A 20,579-nucleotide genomic window follows, 5' to 3' on the forward strand; every position below is an offset into this window, starting at 1 on the left:
GAGCAACAGTGGCTAAGAAGGCCCTTTGCTTTGCTTCTGGGTTGCAGAGAGCACCAGTTGGTACAAGCAGAGGAGGGGTTTGCTGCTCTTGTTTCTTTTTGCTCGTTTCTTTTACGCCGTGAGGAATTCTATCACTGGAAGGGTCTGGACGGGAACCCATCCAACTGTGCTGCTTATCTACAATGTAGCTCTTACGGTTGGACCATGTCCGGCAAGAGGGGTCATGTTGAGTCCTAACCCCTTGTACTTCAGAATGTGACCTTATTTGGAAATAGGTAGTTGCAGATGTAATCAGTCGAGACGAGGTCATACTGGAAAATGAAAGGCCCTGAGCCAATGACTAGTGTCATTGGATGGCCACGTGAAGACAGAGACATAGGGCAAATGCCGTGGGGAGATGGAGGCAGATACTGGGTGATGAGTCTACAAACCAAGGATGCCAGCTGTCCCCAGCAGCCAGGGGAGAGGCACCAAACAGGATTTCCCTCGGAAGGAACCAATCCTGCCAGCACTTGATTTTGGACTTCCAGCCTCCAGAACCGTGAGACACATTTCTGGATTTTTAAAATGCTTTTTGAGGCAAGGTCTCGCTCTGTTACTCAGGCTGGAGTGCAGTGGCATGATCATGGCTCACCGCATCCTCGAATTCCTGGGCTCAGGCGATTCTCCCACCTTGGCCTACTGAGTAGCTGGGACCACAGGCACATGCTAAAATGCCTCACTGACTTTTTCACTTTTTGTAGAGATGGGGTCTCCTTACATTGCCCAGGCTGGTCTTGAACTCCTGAACTCTAGTGATCCTCCTGCCTCAGCTTCCCAAAGTCCTGGGATTACAGGCCTGAGCCACTGTACCCGGCCCATTTCTGTGGTTTGAAGCCATCCAGTCTGTGGTGTTTTGTTACAGTAGCACTAGGGAAAGGACGCAGTGCCCTTGGGTAATCAACTGCCACATCTTGAGCCTCAGTTTCCTCATCCATGTTGGGGCTGGCTATGGGACTTACACAAAACGTGCACAGAGGGCAGCACATAATATACATTCAATAAACAAATGAATCCGAAAAGACAAAAGGGAGGTGACTAGAACATGCGTCTTTTTAAAACCAGACATGTGGCCAAATTAAAGAAATGCTTTGTTCTCCTCTGTGCTGTTCTGAGAAGGACCAGGTGCAGAAAACTTTTTCTTTCCTTTTTTTTTTTTTTTTTAACTTTAATTTAAAAAACTCTTTCTGACTGCCAGCAGAGCCTCTGCATTTTTTTCCATGTGGATATAAAAATGCATCTGGACTCCGAGCCGAAATGGCCCATTCAGAGCTTTAAAACACACGCGTTCTCAGCTGGCGAGGCAGAGAAACGGCTTGACTGGGGGAGCTGGGGTTTTAAGGCGGGGGAGAGGAATTGGTGGGGAGTCTGGCATAGCGGATGTTCCATCCTCGTGCCAGGGTCCCTGAGGAGCTGTGGTCCCGGGGACATGGTGGGGTGGGGGTGGCCAAGGGGATGCATCTGGTGAATGCTAGGCTGGAACTCTCAAGAATGGAATAAGATCTCAGGAGGTAGGTCCGGGTGAGAGGCCCCAATCCCAGCCTCTCTGATTCCCACTGTTAGATTTCAATGTTTCTTTCTCTCCCTTAGAAGCCAGTTCTCCATTCCTGTACCACAGAAAGCCCTGGAAATCTCCATTCATTGCAGGAGTCACCAAAAATTCCCTCTCCTGGCTTCTTTGCGACATCACCTCTCACAAATCTTCCTCTCTTCCCTCTGCACTCCTCTGACACGTTACTGGAAGAGCTCTTCACGGTAAGAGGGGAGGTGGCATGGCAGTTAGAGAGGGTGGGCTCTGCTGCTGGCCTGCCTTGGTTCAAATCCGTGTTCCACTGCTTACGAGCTGTGTGATCTCAGGCAAGCTGCTGAACCTCTCTCTCTGAGCCCGAGCTTCCTCATATGTAAAAGGAGGGCAGCAGCAAAGAGTAGTGAGAATTCAGAGAACTGTTAAGTCTGACACTTAGAACACTGCCTGGCACATAACATGTGTCACTTAAGATTGGCTGCTGTGATGATGATGTATGCTTCCACTTTTCATTATCAGGCTAAAGAGCGGGGACAAGGGAAGGTAAGACACAAAAGCTCTTTTGTATTTGAAGCTAGAGCACAATACGTGGTTCTCCAAAAATAGCAGAATTACCCTGCTGAGTTCTAGTCCCTGCAGGTTAATATGAAATCAGGTTGCGTTCCCGAGTTCCCACTGCCTGGGTGGCTGGAATATGGTGGCCTCAAACTGTCGCAGGCAGTGTGAGGATAGTGATTTGAGGCTAAAATTGGCCTCGGATAATCCAGAGTAATTGTGTTTCATTAAAAGGGCGTAACAAGAGCTTGTTGTATTTGACACATTCTAGGAGGCAAGGCGGGTGTGGAGGAGGAGGAAGATGCAGGCCCGGGCCTCAAGGGGCTTTCGGGTTGGCACAGGAAAGACTGTGAGGAGCTTGGAAGGTTCCAGCCATCACAGAGGGAAAAGTGCAAGCCAGAGAGGTTCACTAGCAGCTCCCTCCCTGGTCTCCGCCTACACGTGATCCCATTAAAACTTGACCTCCACCTTCTCGCAAGCGTTTTTCTAAACCTCAACTGCAGGCATGGTGCTCCCCTGCCAAAACAGCCCCCGGGCTTGTTCATCTCAGGAGACTGAGGAGTTACTAGACCTTCGCTCCTCTCCAAGTCTGTCTGATTTTCCTTTTGTGGCATCAAAGGTCTTTTTAGCATGGATGATCCTATCTACCAGCTCCACAGAACTCCAAGCATATCACCTCAGCCCACTCCTGAGAACAGGTATTATTCTCCCATTTCAGTGACCGGGAAACTGAGGCACTGGCCAAGGCTTGTATGCAGGTCAACTTCCTTCTCCTTCTTCCTTTTGGCCTCTACATGTTGTCTCTGGGCCTCTTACACAGACGGCCCAGGGAGGGTTCTGCCCCTCCTGCATAGGCAACAGCCAGGCACCCTCCCTGTGCCCTGGACACCCGGCCTCCGTTTCCAGAACCTGCTCCCTGGCCCATAATGCCTTCTGTGTGCCAGTCTTCCTGACTCGATCTTGAACCCTGCAGGGAAGGTGCTCCATGCTTAAGATCCTCAGCCTGGTGCTGGGGCAGAGGCCACTCAGTCAATGTTCACAAAGCACACTGTGGCGTCTCCTTCACTGGGGGTCTTGAGAACCGTCTCCAGACTGGGGTAGATGGTTAGGCTGGTCCTAGCTGGGGACGGAGGGCTGGCTTAGATGTCCTGCCACAGTTCCCTTCAAACCCCTGCATTTTATAGACTACAAACGCAGCGGGATAAGAGTGTGTCCCATTCTGAGAGAGCAGGTAGTCCCGAACCATCCAGATGAGTGGGACATTTGGCCTTTTGAAACGATACACAAATAATCTTGGGTATGTATGGTTCTGCTCCCAACATGCCTGGCTCGGGGCCTTGCAGGACAAGAACAGTAACCTGTACCACTAGTGCTTGAGAGATCGCATGTCAGACCCCCAGCTGGTTTGCTGGAGAGGCCTGAAGATCCAGCACAGAACCCCGAGGATGCAGGAGTGCAGCAAAACGAACGTCACAGAAGAGAAGCCACTTCCATTCTTGGGAGTACTTCCTGCCATCATTGATGGCCAGGACTGGTTATTCCTGGCCCCCTCTCCCCTATCCTCTACACTTTGGGTGTCGACTCTGCACAGTGTGACCAGGGCTTCCTCGGCCTCTGGTATCTACTGAGGTGAAGCAAATGGGCAGCACTGCTGGGAGACTGGAGGGAAGAGGGGAAGAGGGAAGAGGGTTAGGGAGGAGAGAGGTTGGTGCTGCGTCCCTCCCCCTCCCCGCAGGGCTGTAGCTCCTGCTCAAGGTCTCTTCTCGGCAGCTCGAGCCCTGCCTTTCCTTCCAACCCTCCTCTTGGCCTAAGTGAGATGACAGTTCCGGGGGCTTTGCCATCCCTGGGGAGTCCCTTCTCCCTACCTATACCTCCATCAACACCTCTTCATTCACACCACCTGGGGGCGGGGGTCGGTTATGTTTCCTGCCAGATCCCTGGGTGTCTCGCGTGCCTTGGCCCTACTCAGAATTTGAGGCCCACCCAGGAAAGCTCTGAGCAGGTCTAGCCAGACTCCAGGGCTGCCCTCATGATCCAGCTCTCTGGCTCTGCTGTCCTGAAATCATAGCTCTTTGAGCTCCTCTGACTCAAGCCATGGACTCCAGGCATCAAGAGGCCTGGCCTCCTGCCGCCTTTTCTGAATTCCCTTAGAAGGCAATCTGCTAAGGTGGTGTGGGGTTGACAGCCGCAGGCTAGACTGTGGCCCGGCCTGGCGGCCTCTTTCAAGAACTGGGAAGGCATTGGAAAGCTGCCAGTGCAGCGCTGGGCCTGACCTTTCTGCAGCTTCCCTGGAGACAGACCTCCTCTCACAGCAACAAAAGGCATTGCATGCCCTTGGCAGGACTCCCATCCCAAGGGCCTGCGAAGAACTGCCCAGGGCCACGGCTTCTGGGCAGAGCTGAGGACAGTATTCCTGTCTTTAGAAGACCAAGGCATTCTCCTGGCCCCTTCTGCCCCTCAGGGAGCTGTCTCTGGCAAAGCCAGAGGGCTGCATCTCTCAGCAGATGCTAAATCTGTCCAAACAGGGATAACACCAACCCCTCCCAAACCCGTTGTGCCCCCAACACCCAGAATAAGCGGCTGGCACTGTTGGGGGCTCTCTGCAGAGGTGGTCAAAGGGACTTCTGGGAGGAGGGTCTGCCTCCCTGGGGTGTTTTAATGCCATCACCCTGAGAGAGAGACAGATCCTTTCTCTATCTGTCACTAGCTGCTTCTCTCCTCACAGGGGTAGCTGTCTGCTAGGCAGGAGTTTGCCCAGAGTAAGTCAAGCTCCCTACACAATCTTGGGTGATTCCCATCCCAGTCCCTTCCCAGAAATGACACCACGGAGCTGAGGGTGAACTCCTAGGAGAGACATCCAGGGTCCGCTTCCAGGTGATGCTGTCTGAACTCTTCAGACACAGAGGTACCTCTCTCTCTCACTCACTCACTCCTTAGCTCGCTCAGCTCAGTGCGATTCGACTCTAAGTCTCTGGGGAGCTGATTGTGAGGTAAACAAGAGATGAGGCGACAAAGATGGGACACACTTTGGACCACTGCCAATTTATAGCCTCCCCGAGAGAGCAAAGAGAGCCACTAGGGAGAGAGGGCCAATGCCAGGGACCCAAGGGCACCAAGCCACAAGGCCATGGGCAGCATGCGCAGCTGAGGCTCTGAGCTCTCCCTCAGGCACAGCCCTGGGCCTGCCACTTTCAAGAAACTTCTCTAAGTTTTTACTTTTTCAATTGTAAAATGGGGGTGCTTCAGTGTCTCAGAACTGCTGGGAAGCATAAATAAGACAGCAACTCTTCCTTTAGCCCAACGCCTGGCATAATGGGAAGGGCCTAATTCCTGGTACCTGTTGCTGGTGCCATTTGTGGTCAAGTTTTTTTGTTTTTGTTTTTTTAATTTAAATTATTTTAGGCCAGGTGCAGTGCCTCATGCCTGTGATCCCAGCACTTTGCCGAGGCGGGGGGAATCATTTGAGGCCAGGAGTTCGACACCAGCCTGGCCAACATGGAGAAACCCCGTCTCTACTAAAAATACAAAAATTAGCCAGGCATGGGGGTGCACGCCTGAGATCCTAGCTACTTGGGAGGCTGAGGCAGGAGAATCCCTTGAACCTAGGAGGTGGAGGTTGCAGGGAGCAGAGAACGTGCCACTGCACTTCGGCCTGGGTGACAGAGTGAGATTGTCTAAAAAAAAAAAAAAAAAAAATTATTTTAAAGCTGTTAAAAGGGAGGAAGGCTGTCAACTTGGCTGGGAGTTTTGCCTTTTCTTGATGACTAGTACTGCCTGCCTGATAAATATGAAATGAGGACGTCTGAACCCGAGTCCTTCTCACTCTCATCTCTGTAGGGCTGTGCAGGCCTCAATCCATACAGAAGCTCCAGAGACACAATTAGCAGAGGGATCGTCCTGGCACTGCATCTTGGCTACAAGGGCTGCTCACCTGCCAGTCTGAGGAGGGCAGCCTGTCCTGATCCCAGGTCTCAGCCCATATATATGTGTGCTGGCCGAGCCTGCCTTGAAATGCAAGCTCGGGATCCAAACACACTTTCCATTCCTCCTGGGCTCTGCTGAAGAAAACTTGGCAAAAAGCCCACAATTACAACAGAGTCATGAGCACACACACGTCACATGCACACCTGAACAGAAAAGTGGAGACCAAACTCCAATTCCTGAATTTGCTTCCGGTTAACACTTTGGGACACACAGGACAATGGACACCTAGGTTTCAGGCTGCAGCACCTCTGATCCTCAGGGTCCCAGAGGAACACTCAGCTACCCTCACTTCTTTGGTGTCACGTGCCACAGCCTGTGTTAAATGCTTTGCACGCAACATTCTGCTTCGTCTTCACAAACGCCTCAAGGGGAGCCTTATTATTGCCTGTGTGGGGACGAGTCACTTGGGCTAGAGGGATCTGAAGTCCCTTGTCCAAGTTCACACAGCTGCAAAGAGGCCGCTTGATGTCACAGGCCACGCTAACCACCGTGCAGCATGCTCCTCCTTCTCTGCACTCAGTTTAAGTAAACGTGTTGAATGCACGCCACTGACAATCTAATAGCGATAGTTTACGGTGCACACAACACGGCTCAGCACTGGGCTGGGCGCGCTCGGCACCCGGTGAGGAGGAATGCTATCCCTGCCTTAATGAGCTCTGTCCGGCTTGCTCCTCATTGCTCCCTTTCACTACAGGTCCTGTTTTGGTGGAATCTGCCAGGTGAAGACAGTAGGTTCACAGAATATTCCTCGAGAGGCCCAGTGGGAGCCTCTCCCAAAACACTGGCCTCCCCCAGGCTGGGGAGGGCCTGGGCCACATATCCACATCCCTTCCTCTGCTCCCACCCTTGGCAGAGTGGAAAAGTGAGAAATGAGGAAGGAGACGTTAACTGGTGCGACCCTACAATGAAAGCTGTGGTTGTTCACCACAGTGCGAACAGCTCTGCCTGCCAACGCCAACCACCATCGCGTCTCCCTACAGCCGGCTCCCCCCAAGTGTTTATTTAAGCCAACACATTGCTCTGCTAATTGGATAACATTCCATGTGAAAATAGACCTTTTAAAACAACAGCAGCGGCGGCAAATAAAAACAGCTGCAACTGCAAAAGTACAAAGGCACGGCAGGCCTGGGGAAGGGAAAAATTAAAGGCGCATTGCATGGGAAAAAATTAATATTCTGGCTTCTGGGCTGCAAGTCTATTCTTCGTGGTCTTCCCCTTCCGTGGTGCCCTTCCTTTCTTCCTCCAGGACCAGCCTGGTCTGGGAAAAGAGAGAGGAGGTGGCGGCTTCTAACTGGAATCCCAATGGCTATTGGTGGCCACTCAGCCAATGGGGATGAGTGCACCTGGTAGGGAGTCCCCAGTACAGCTGCCCAGGTGAAAGGCTGCTGCCTCCTCAGTGAGGCTACTCCTGGGGATTGGCAGGGGTGGAAGGCAGCATGGCAGTGTGCGCTAGTGGGGACAGCTCACTGAATGCCCACTCCTCCTCTGGGGGCTGGGAGGACTTGATTTCATTCTGGACTTGTTCCCAAGAGACGTTCTAAGGGACAATCTCTTGGCCTTCCTCCAAAGTGTCCCTCTAATTCGAGAGTCATTCTCCTTGGTGAGGTGTCAGGGCTGGGTGAGAGATGGTGGGCATGGTAGGGAGAAGAGGCGGTACCCAGAGCCTGGTGTGGAGACACACAGAATTTAAGCGAACCAGTAAATGAAGGGAGGAGGAATCCCTGGATACAGGCTTTGGAATTAGATTTTTCCCAGCTCTGCCAAGTACCGCTATATGATCTTGAGCAAGCAGCTTTGTCCCTTTGAGCCTTGGTTTCCCCAGCCATCAAATGGCTTCCTATCACCTATCTCCTAGGGTCCCGTGAGGATTAAAACTTATATACGCAAATGTCCTGCACTGTCTCTGCCAAAGACAGGCTTCCAGAAGTTGACAGTTTTTATCAACTCAAAGATATTGCCCTTTTAGAAACTTCCAGGTTGTGTGTGGTCCCCTGGTTGCGTGGCACTGATAACACAACTGACAGCCGTGTACATGGTGTAGACCCAGGCCCCCCAGGAGACCACTGACTTCCTATACCACCCCCATTCTCCTTCCTCCATCAACCTCTGTCCCCTGCTTCCCTCCACACATGGGGAAGGCTCTTGAGAAATGCCAGATCATCACACCTGGAGGTTTAGATCACACCAGCACTTTCAGAGGGACTGACATTTACTGCCCGGGACATCAGGGGCTGATAGAATGTCCTAGGTTGGGAGAATATGCCAGCTCATCGATCCTGCTTCCTCTGAGCAGGCCTCTGGTCACCAGGGCCCGTGACGAGGGCAGATGGTCAGGACTCACCCCCGGTTCACCGGAGCAGCTCAGTTAACAGACCAGGGTCTGGGCTTCCCATCAATTCATAGGGTTCCACGGTGGCTTCAGTGCTGGACCTAAGCAAATGCTCAGCAAGACTGGGGAGGGAGACTAGATGCAAATCTCCCGCCTGATGCTGAGGCTGCCGCAGCTTGGGGTGGGGTAGTGCGAGTGCGGTGAATGTCACATACAAAGCCGGCACGCTCGTGGGAGCCTCTTGCTATTATCATCAGTTGCCTGGTTACTCTGAGCTCTGCCACAACAGCCTTCGAGGAGCCTCTTGCTAGGATTCTCTTTCCAGTTTGGGGGTATGTGTGCTTAACCCCGAAGGGGCTTGATGGATATCACAGAGCCCTCGAGGATATGCACAGTGGGACGTGGATCTCATGGAGAAAGGTCAGACAACTCAGAACCCCTGAGTTCAGGGACAGTGGAGACGGCATGTGCTCAGGGCCACAGCAAGGACTGGGGTGTTGAGGGGATGCCTTAGTTCTTCTATCCTCTGCCAGCAGGCAAATGGACTGATGGATGATGGGGAAAGAGCACTGTTCTGGGAGTCGAGATACCGGGGTTCAAGCCGCAGCACTGGCCCCTCCCAGAAACCATTCATTTCTCCATTCCTTTTCCAGCCTCAGCTTCTACAATGAGCTGAGCTGCCCCCTCCTTTCAACTTATCCCTCCCTTCTTTCTTCCCATCTGAGGATTGCTCAGGGTAGACCTCCCGGCTCAAGAGGCGGCCGATGCCAACGCAGGGGGCGACTATTTATCTTCATTGAGGGTGCCACGACAGGAAATGGGATCTGTGCCCTTGGCGGGGGATCTGAGTGGGTCAGGGTTGAACTGAACCCTGGGAAGGGTTTCTGAAGGAAGTCTCCTTCCCTAAGAGCTTTGACAGGGGGAGGATGCATGGGAGCTGGCCCTGAGAGGCTGGAATCATGGAGGCTCCTCTACCAGCCCTGGGTTCTCACTAAATTCCTTCTGCTGAGATAAAAAAGATCACCAGTGCTTTTGACTCCACGTCTCTGGCAGTACTGCTCTCCTTCTTCAAACTCACGCCCACCCTCGAGCTAACTAGATATTTACAATATTCAGAATCCTATTCACTAATATGCAGTGTGCACGATTCTGTGGGTCAGTGGAGAGTGCTAAATGTTCCACTCAGAAGACAATAAAGTTCTCCAGACAGACCTGGAGCCGGGGAGGGAGAAAGCAATGGCAGTTTCCCCGGGAAACAAAAAGAGCAAAGGGATCCTTGCAGGAAAGATATGCTTGTGATGGGCTCCTCTTTCCTGGAAGACCACTGCGTTCCGTGGCACAAGCCCCAGTGTGGGAGAGGGAAGAGTTGCTACAGGGATAGAGGGGCCAGAAATAGCCGCCTGACAGGGAGAAGGGCCAATCCTTGAGAGGCTGTGAGTTGAGCCTGTGCTATCCTCGGCTGCCCTTTCTCCTCCCGGAGCCCGGAGTAAAGGCAGGCAAGGGAGGGAGGCGGAGGAGCTGCCACCTCCATAAATCACTAGAGGGCTGTGCTGGGCTTCAGAATGAACATCCGCAGCCGGGCCCGGGGGTGGCAAGCACGGGCTCCCTGGGTGCTAGGTGAACTTCCTCAATGGCACGCACTGCCCTGATTACCTGGGAGTCCACCTTCTGTCCTAATAAAGCTGATGAGCAGAACTGAGCCAACGGTGACATGTCAAAGGGCTCACGGCTGGCGCCCACCCTGGTGGGACCCTCCATGTCCCAAGGGCTGTATCAACCCGGCATGAACCTCTGCGTGCCGAAAGAGGGCTTCCAGTGAGGGGCTCCAGTGCCTTTGCGCTCTGCTCTCACCAACGGCTGGAATCCCCTCCACCTCTGACAAGCCGTTCCTCAGAAAAGCAGTGAGCGTTTCCTGGAGGAGCACCCACTGGGCTTTAAAGGTTGGCATCACAAGAGGTCCAGTGGATGGGTGAGAAAAGAGGCCCAGTGGGTGGCCAAATAAGAAGGGGAAAACCCTTTCTTATTTTGGACCATCACCATTGTCATCACTGCCGCCTTCCACCTCCTCAGCACAGCCAACAGCCAGTACACAGCAGCCAGGCCCTGTTCTAAATCATCACCCCATTCAAACCTCACGATGACTCTATGAAAATATGGAAAACCCTATGACCATGTTATGAGGGGGGGAAACTGAGGCACACAGAAAGGATGTCACTTGCCCAAGGTCACATGGGAGATTCGAGGCAGCCCTGGGGTTCAAACTCAGGCAGTCTGGCTTTGAAGTTTGTGCTATAACGACAAGCTCTCGCACTTTGTAAGAGACATTTCTGAGGAACAGAGAGTGAATCCCTCATTTCTCCTCCAAGCACAGCCTCCTACAGGAACTCTGATATAAGACAGATGACAACACTTCTACACCATCACTGCCCAATCCCCTCAGACACCCAGAGCTCAGTGGAATGCAGTGGAGAAAAGATGCTGCCCTGTACTCTGTTCTGTCCACAGAGCATCACATGTGGGCATGAATCCATGGACCGAGGGTGGCTCTGAAGGGAACCAGGCTGGTGGCAATGAGAAGGAAATGGTGTACCAGTATCGAGTGCCCACCACATGCCAGGACCGAGTCAGTGTCTCCCATGCATCACCTGCTGTAACCCTGGGAAGGGGGCGCAGTCATCATTCCCGTTTCACAGATGAGAAGACTGTGGCACAGGGAAGGCCAGTGTGGGTTGAGCTGCCACGGGTGGGAGCTCTGAAAGGCAGCCCTCCGCTGCTGCCCTGAGCCAATGCAGGGCACCATGTGCCTGCCCCGCTGTGAGGGTGAGGGCCGTGACCTGCTGCATGCAAGGTGGGTTCCCTGCTGTCCCTGACGTGAGGCGAGGGAAAGGCTGCCAGCCAGGAGGAGAGAAGAGCAGATGTCCGGACAAATATGGCCATGTGTCAACAAAACAGGCACTTGAGCTCAAGACTCAGAGACAAAGGTGGCTGGCGAGGCTCTCCGGGGGTCCCAGTGCACCTTCTCTGCCTGTGTGTGTTCCCAGGGCCCACAAAGGCCGCAGCTGTGTCCCGGAGCTGCCACCTTTGGTTCTGCACGGCTGACCCACACCCTGGGTCTCTTGTGATGCCAGCCTGCTAAAGCCCAATGGCTGTGATTCCAGGAAATGTTCACTGTTCTTCTGAGGAACAGTTCGTCAGAGGTGGAGGGGATCCCAGCCATTAATGAGACCTCTCTGTCACTTTATTTTAGCCTTGAGGAACAGCGAGGCTGAGAGGGGAGAGGTCGCCTGCGGGCAGAGCTCACGGAAGGCAGCCCACTGTGACAGCTCTGCCACCACCTTCCTTCTGGATTCTGACCTGGAGCTCGGTGCCACGAGGGCAGTGGCTTTGGGTACAGCCGGGCCCTTGTTCACACAGCCTCTGCCCCACATCGGCGGCTGGGCCCAGCACCCACTGCAGGAGCAAAGCCTGGCTGTGCTGCACTGAACCAATTTGGAGATGCTGCCTTGCTTCAAAAATAAAAGGTTCTCAAGGAGCCTGGGGGATTTCGGTACACACGCTTCCATGCAGCTGCACCTGCCGGGGCTGCCCTCACAGACAACCAGCACAAAACAGAACCCCCGGCCATGAGCAGAAGAAAGGAAGGGAAAGATGCATTCCTTTGGCTGTTTCTTGGGTGCCTCTCACTCTCCCTTCCAAGTGCTCTGCCCTCTCCGCACTGTTCTGTGTGGCATTTCCCATGCTGCCTACCCCAGGGGGCCACCTGCACTGAGGAATTTTCTTGATGACCTGGAGAGGCCTGGGAAACCCATTTGCTTCCCATCCCCAGTTTATGTCCCAGGTTCCTGCATACATGAAACAGGGGGAGGGAAGGGGGCCGCAGAAACTGCTCCTTCCTCCGAATACAGAACCCCCAGGATCTTCTCCAAGGATGTTGTACACATTAAGCAGAATCAAAGGCAAAAAAAGAACACCTGCATGAGGAGGTGACCCTGTGTGTGTTAGAGGCCTGGCTGCCTCTCCTATAACGGGTCCTGGAAAGGGGAGGCTGGGACAGGTGGGGAAGGGAGCCATGCTCTCACCTTCGCATCCTGCTTAGTGAGGAAGTCCACAAAGCCGAAGCCTCTGTGTGTGCCTGTCCCGGTCATCTTCTTTGGCAGGCGGACCGTCTTCAACTCCCCAAAGGTGCTAGAAACAAAAGGCAAGATATAGGGGTTTAAGACTAGAGGCCTGCAAAGGAGGTCGGGAAGGCAGGACTGATTCTCACACGTAAATCCCTTTGGGTTATAAAAGACAAGTGCATGCAGGCACGCAGACGCTCGCACGTATCAGCTCAGGGGCACGGGCGGCCTTCTCCTCCCAGGCCCAGGCCATCAGGCAGGGCAGGGAGGGAACAATCAGGCTGGAGATGTGAATGGAGAATTTTCAGTTCCTCTGCAACTAGCTAGAGACTCTCTGCCCCCATGGGGCCCCACTTCCCTGTGGGGTAACTATGCACTGGGGCGGACCCTGCCTAGTACACAAGTAGCCAGGCTCAGGTTGGGGGGCCTGGGCAGGTCAAGGGGGTGCTGCCCATGTGTGTGAGTCGGGGCTCTGGACATGGGACCAGCAGGGTTGCCTGACCTTTCCAAACTGCCTCTATGTCTGAGCTGAGCACACGGCGACCCCAGGCTGAGCAAATGGGATGGGGCCCCTTCTCCAGGACCTGGGACGTGGGACATGTGTTTCTTTAGCGCTCAAATGACACGCAGCGACTCTCTCTAAACCCTGCTTCCCCTCCCTCTGAGCTTTCATTTCGATATCTTCTAAGCCAAAGTCAGGCAAAGCTCTGGAGAAGAAAATGGCTTGGCTTCTCCTGACAGGGATCAAACTGGTAACCACAGCCTTGGACCATCCCCCCCAGTTCCCTCCTCTCCTCTCCTCCAGGTTAAACCTTTGGGAAATTGTAGGACAAAGGGATAGAGCTTTCTCAGGCCTCCTTGCCTCCCTGTCTCACTTCCTACCCCCCAATCTTTTCCTAATGTCCATTTATCAAATATATATACAAATTGCTGCCGATAAATATTTAATGTGCACGGCATCTGAAGAGAGGTACTATTTTATTTGAAAATCTACACACACTTTCGGCCGCCTGGGCACACACACATACGCATGATGGTCTAGGATGCTTTGGGGCCAAAGACCGATTGGGTAAAAAACACAGTAAAGGCCATAAGCTCTCGTGAAATGATATAAGCTAAATCCGAAGCGTTAACCCACAGCCCTGCCAGCATGACCAGGCATCTGCCAGCCCAATTTCTGAAGGCAGGACGGTGTGTAAATGCGGCATTATGAATCCTCAAAATGAATCTGCACGTCTCCTCGGAGCTCTCCCCAGCAGCTCTGCTCCCCCCTCCTGGTGCCTCCTCTGTGTGGGCAACGAGAAACAGCAGAGAGGCACTGGTGACAAGGCCAGCCTCCCAGGGAGGGGAAGGAGCCAGGAATGTGGGGAGTGGAGCCCGGTCAGGTTTCCCTGCTGGAGGGGAGCCGGGACTGGGGACCAGAGGCTGGGCAGGTGGGGGACAAGGTGAGGCTGGAGAGCTGAGGAGTCAAGCCTGCAAACCCTGCTTCATTCTGCCACCTAAAGGCGGATGCATCCCATGACAGACACTGTGTCTCTTCCCTCCACCAAAGCCCCTCTGCCATGCTGGCTTTGAACAGGGAGGGCATGGCATGGACACATTTTCTTGTAAGCTCATTCAGAAGAATGGTTCTTTGGGTCCAGGTCTTCAGAAGGCCACTGGGACCGCAGGGATGGCACATCCGGTGGCTAAGGGGCTGGAGCCTGAGAGCATTCAGAGCTGGTATGAGGCAACTGAGAGGCACAGGGAAGACCAGGCTGGCTGCTTTCTCAACACAGCCACAGACAGCCACTGGGTGAGCTGGTTCCTCCATCCCTGCCTTGGCCTCACCTAACTGCACTAGCCCCGAGATGCCTTTCCCAACCCCTCAAGGCTGGGGTGACTGCCACCATCCACAGTGTCACCGCTCACTGTGCTCCCCGACCAGGGGTCTGTGAGGTGCATGCCTGTTTACTTCTCTGCCTTCCCTGGCCGGGGCTAGGGCTCAGCTCTGCAAGAGTCCAGGCCCCATCTATCTTGCTCATCACTGGACCTGTGGCAGTGAGCCCAGCGTCTGGCTCAGGGTAGAAGCCTGAAGGTATTTTGGAATGAATGAACAAGCAAATGGTAGCCCTGGAAGGTAGACGTTACCATGGGTAAATGACACCTACCCTCAGAGAGTGCTGATGAGGGTGAAATGAAATACACATAGCACTAATGTGAACTACTGTTAGCCCTATCATTCCCATGTTACAGATGAAGAAACCGCAGCTCTGGGAGCCAGGGGTCCTTCCTCACAGGCAGCAGGGTTAGAATGTGAATCCAGGCACGTCTGACGTTATGCCCGAGCTCTCTTTCTGCTGCACAATGACTCAACCCCCTTGCATCATCTGGATGGGGACTGGCCACTTGCAAGAGCTGGGGCCTCTTTCTTCCTGAGTCTTGGTCAGGTCTGGGGTGAAGCAGGAAGACCCCATGCGGGGTGGCTAGGAATGCCTTGTGTAGACTCCCAGGGGTCCAGTGACTTCCCTAAGACCACCAGGCAAGGCGGGGGTAGACCGAGTCCCAGTTCCTTCTGCCCACACTGTGTGCAAACCCTCTACTTCTGCCCACAAGGGCTATAATCTCCTACCCCTTGATGGTCTCAATGACCTCTGCCCAGATTTCTGGTAAGCCAGACTGTGTGTGTGTGTGTGTGTGTGTGTGTGTGTGTGTGTGAAGGGGAGAAGGGGTCATGGGAGGGGGGTGGTGTGAGAGAGAAAGAGAGAGAGAGAGAGAGAGAAAGAGACTGTTGAGGTTAATTCCTCCCTCTCTGCAGCACATTGCAAGCTGTGGATGCTCTGTGCATTGTAAGCAGCTAAGGGTCCAGAGAAAGGCGAGAAAAATAATTAAAAGGTAGAGAAAAACGCCGTTGAGGAGAGGCTGCAGGAGCCATGCTTTCGTGGCCTGCAGAAGTGGCATTTGAGAGTTCAGCAGGGAAAGCCGGGACAGAAGGGCAGCCTGGATCTACCAGGAATCGTGGGCAGGGATCAGGGAGCTGGGAATCCCATCCCAGGCAGCTGAAGGGCCTTGGGAGGTCCCGGCTGTGGTCGGGGGTTTCCAGGCAGACATCAGCATGACACATGAAATGCCGCCTATGAAGACTAGAAATCCTGTTATTCTTCAGGGTCAGAGAAATGGCTACGGTGAGCAGGTTTCTTCCTTCCTTGTAAGAACAGGACAAGAGAGAACTGAAGCTTAAGGAGGAGCTGAAAGATCAGGGTTAGATCTTAGAAGGAACTTCCCAATGTCTGTGGACGCTTCCTGAAATGCATGGATGAGGCTTCAAGACACCATCATTGCTGCCATCATCTCTGCTACCAATGAGTGCCTGCAATATGCGGTCTTTTAAATACATCATCTCCATGCCTCTGTTTTACAGATGGGAAAACCAAGGGCCAGAGAAGAAAAGTGACTTGCCCATGTCCCACGGACCCAGGAACTCAAAATCCGGGTCTTTTTCATCTGGGCTGCTTCTCTCAGCCCAAGAACAAAGCTGGACAGTGAGTGGCTTGGTCGTTTGTATAACGGTGTGGGATCATATAAGGCCAATACTAATGATCTCAGAGAGCTATCGAAAGAGAATTAAAAAGAAAAAAAAAAGGTTGGGGGAGAAGAAATCAATGAAGTACCTTTAGCTCCTTGGAGATAAGCGATATATAAATACCAGCCATTATTAAGGTTCTTATCTGACAGCAAGGTCTACGAAGCTGTTTTTAAGAGCAGCTTTTGAAGGAAGTTGTGCGTGAACCTTTGTCTCCTGGGAGCTTAGGCCACTGTCGGGGTGAAGCTGCGCAGGGCCACCAGGGACTGGGGAGGAAGAAAATCACGGGGCACCCAGGAACTCCTCCCTGAGACCAACTCTGCCGCTCGGGGAAGAAGACGCACACCACACTCCCCACTGTGCAGATAATAGAAACCACAAAGTAGCAATTACTGTATCAGAAGCTGTGAATAAAGAGGACATAGCGGGCTTTTAAACACAGCCCTCCTTCCCTCCCCCACCACGCTCACACTTCGGTAACAAACTCACACCTTACTTTTCCAATTATTTCATTCACCCTGGGTTCACCAATTACTCCCCCACCCTGCAGCCCCACCCCCTCTGCCATGCCAGGCACATGATTGGTGGTGGGTTTGTGGGTTTTCCACAAATGGAGTTTGTTGTCACGTTTCTAATTTCTTTTGAGGAGTGTTGGGGGGGTGAAGGGGAGAGAAGGGAAGAGCGGGGAGGAGGTGGGACGGGGCTCCGAGGTGTTGCGTGAGGCAAGCCAATTATGCCCAGCACTCATAAACAAGTCGGGGGATGTAAATCGTGTTTGCACACAGGCCTGAAGGCAGACACAATATGTGTGTGTGTGTGTGTGTGTGTGTGTGTGGCCAGCGTGCGGGTGGGTGGGGATTTCCTCCCTCCATGCAAATTGTGTGCCCCCTGACTGGTCTTGCCCCAGCCTTGGCCAGCAGCTGCTACCGAAAAGGGATGAATCATCTTGGGTCTCTCTCTCCCTCCCTGATTGAAGCGACAGGCTCAGGGAGAATGAAGTGAGAGGAAGGGTGGAGCAGAGGAAGCGAGAACCCTCCAGAGATGCGGAGCTGGACAGTTTTGCAGCTGTGCTGGTACCTGGAGCCTGGGTAGGCTGGGAGTCCGGCTTAACCCCACAGCCTGCATGCTGGCATCAAGTAGGGGTCAAGCCTAGGGCCCTCTGCTTCCAGGACATAAGTCCCCCTCACTATTTGGATCTGCTGGAAGAACCAGAATCCCAGCAGAAGTGCTGAGTCATTGGGGGAGTTTGCTGGCATAACTTCTCCCCACCTGCACCCAAGGCATTGTTGAGAAAAAAAGTCTGCCACCACCCAGGAGACCCTGAGTCAGAACAACGGTGTGATCCGAACAAGATGAAGGGGTGGTTTCATGATAAGAATAAACTGCAGGTTGCTTGTGCTCCACCTAGAGGTAAGAAAAAACAGCTAAATCTCGTGGCATTAAAAAGCCTTTCAAATATGCCACCCCCACCAATTTTCTAACACACATGACGCACATACACGCACATCTGTCCATTCACTGGGTACTTCCTCAGCGCTTACGTGCCCTGCAGCATGTTAGCACCTGCTGGACATGAACTCATAAGGCCCATGTGAGCTGAGCGATGTCAATACCATTTCCTAGATGGAGAAAACTGAGGCTCAAAGAAGGAACATGATTTCTCCAAGGTCTCAGTGAGCCCTTACCTTACTACAAGGGGTGAAGTGACTTGCCCAAGGTTCCTTGGGCAGCATCAGGCTGAGCTGGGCTCAAAGCAGGCGGTGTGCCCCACAGGTCTATGCTTTGCTAAGAGCTCACACGATTGGTCCACCTATCCACAAGCAGTCAAAGATGATGCAGAGCGCAGGGAGGGAGTCACCAGCAGGTCAAGCATTAACCTTGTTCTCAGAGTGCCCTCACCTTGACTGGGGGCAGCTGCATGGGAAGCCTCTTAGCTGGGAAGCAGCCAGTGAGCTCCCTCCCCTCTTCCTCAGAGGCACAAGACGACTCTGGGATAAAGTCACTTATCTCAACTGATAAAGGTCTAGAGCTGAGGATGCCTGATTTTGCTTACTGCTCCCCTGGCCTCATACTAAAGAAGGGCGTGAACTTATGAACCCATGGAACCATTCCCACTGAGCAACAAATATGGTAAGATGGCAGCTGCCTTGCACCGTGTCCTGTCTCACATTCCCCTTCCCTTACAGAGTTCCCACGTGGCCAAGGGCCCCAGTTGTGGCAAGCTGGAGAGATAGACCAACTGCACAGCTAGGGGCAAACCTATCCCTTCGTCTATAATGGGAAATTTCTGTAGCGGAGGGAGGCTTGGGAACAGAACTATCATCTAAAATTCTCACTTTTCCTGAGATGTATACAAACTAAAGCCTTTGGTAAGGGCTGGTCTCAAGCCTGCCTCATCCAACTCTTTAACAGAGGCTAATCCAATCAATCTGGTGGGTTTCAATGGGTACTAGTGCCCTGAGTTTCACAAGTATGTGCTAGTCATCAGCACTACCACAGTGGGTTTCAATGGCTATACTGTCTCAAGTTGCATGAATATCTGTTAGTCCTCACCATTCCCACAGTGGGTTTCCATGGCCACTAGTGCCTTGAGTTGTGTGTGTATGTGCCAGTCATCATCTCTTCCAAATTGCTTAACTCTCTAATGGTTTTTGTATCCTTAGAATAATTTCTGAGTTCCTTACTTGGGACTCAAGGCTGTGCCTGATCAGACTTACTTTTCTTGCTCTCCAATCTTATCTCATGCCCTGTACCTCCTCATTTACTATGAAGAATCCACACTGGCTTTCCCCATTCCCTGAACCCACCAAAACGTATGCTTACCTCAGGGCCTTTGCACTTGCGTTTTGCATCACCTGGAACCCTGCTTGCCTAGTTGTTTTCACATGACTCTTTCTTGCCATTCAATTTTCAGCTGAAATGCCACCTCCTCAAAGAGGCCTTCTGTGACCACCCTATCTAACGTTGCCTCCTTTGCACACCAGCCCCCGCCTGTCACATCTGAGCACTGTCTGAAATGGCTCGTTTACTTATTTATCTCTCCTCTCATTTTGCTAGAGACTGAAAGTGGACTCTAAGATGTCAGGGGTCTTATACTCTGTTCTGTCTACAGAACCTGAGACTGTGTCTAGCACTCAGAAAACATTGTATCCATTCATTTAATCATGGATGCATCATCTATTGACCTCTCCCTAAGTGCCAGGTCCCCATACTTCACATGCGTTATCTCATATAACTCTATGCTCTTGTGGAGGCATAGTCACACTTGGGGGCAGCATATTCAGTCTTTCCGTCCCACAGGATGATGCTCTTTTATGTAGTGCAACCATATGCTATTACAAGGAGCGTTTGGTCCTCAAGAATCAACACTCTTTCCAAAGTATTCATGTTTATTTCTTCCAGGCAATGAATAATCACAGCAAGAAAAAAACCAGGGGGCAGGCCAGCTAGATCATTTACCAAAGGAATACTGTCTGGATAACGATGTTCAAATCATGTGCTGCTTGGTGGGGAAGAGAAGACACTGGCTCCTCCACAGGCAACCCTGGCCAAGATGCAGACACAAACAAGGAGTCTCAGCATGTTTTGCCCTGCACTGAGATGCTTTCTCTCCCGCAGAATGTTATGTTGATGAGTGTGTACAAAGTGCAGGGTCAAGCCTGCTCTGACAAGGGGCAATGGCTTTGGAAGTCATTTAATGGAGGCATATTTAGGTGTGGAGTTTGTTCCTCTTCTGTTCTTGCTCTCTCTTCTTAGAGAGTGCCTTTGAGACTGAGCTTCTCCAGTTACTGCTCATTATGGTGAGAGCCAGGTGTAGAAAGATGACCTTATCGCCATCAATGCAATATTCCCTTTCATTTTTGCCTCCTGGAGGCCGAAAAATGGCCTAGTTTCCAAGAAAGTGAAAAAAAGAGGTGTGGAGGACGGCATTTAGCTTTTCTCAATAGCCTTTCATTGGGGTCCTTTCCAGGCAAGCGTGAGCCTCTTGTTTTCTAGATAAGAAATCCCAGGGATGAGCACTTAAATGGTATTTCTAAATCAGAGTCAGGGCCTGCGTTTCAGATGGAACCCAGGGACCCTCCTGGAGGCTTTGGATGGGGGCGGATTTGGCACTGGAAAAAGTAGGCTCCTGGCCTGGCTCTGCCCCTCACCAACTGGGTGAACCTAGGCAAATCATTTCCAGTCTGGACTGATCCCTGGACTGGTAGCATCAGCATCACCTGGGAGCTTGTCAAAAATGCAATGTTCTGCCCACCTCTTGTCTTTCTGGATCAGAAGCTCTGGGGCTGCACCAAGCCCTCTAGGTGAGTGTGGGCCTGCTCAGGGTTGAGGCCCACTGCCCCACTGGAAGGGACAGGGGCCACTCGGCCCTAATCTAGACAGTCAGGTGGACATCTGGGCCCGGGACTAGCAGATCTTCCCCTTCTTCCGAAGAAGCTAGTGATCCAGATTCTTTTAAGAAATGAG

General features: G+C 52.5%; 1 protein-coding gene across 1 annotated transcript in view; it reads right to left on the minus strand.

Annotated features, from left to right (window-relative positions):
- Window positions 1-20,579, minus strand: part of RBM19 (RNA binding motif protein 19) — a 140,374-nt gene that overhangs the window by 23,719 nt on the left and 96,076 nt on the right. Inside the window, exon 22 of the mRNA XM_023204080.2 lies at window positions 12,512-12,617. Coding sequence (XP_023059848.2) covers window positions 12,512-12,617 — 106 coding nt within the window. The remainder of the gene's footprint in view (window positions 1-12,511; window positions 12,618-20,579) is intronic.

The sequence above is a fragment of the Piliocolobus tephrosceles genome, chromosome 10 (genome assembly GCF_002776525.5).
Source record: "Piliocolobus tephrosceles isolate RC106 chromosome 10, ASM277652v3, whole genome shotgun sequence".
In the NCBI taxonomy this organism is placed as follows: domain Eukaryota; kingdom Metazoa; phylum Chordata; class Mammalia; order Primates; family Cercopithecidae; genus Piliocolobus; species Piliocolobus tephrosceles.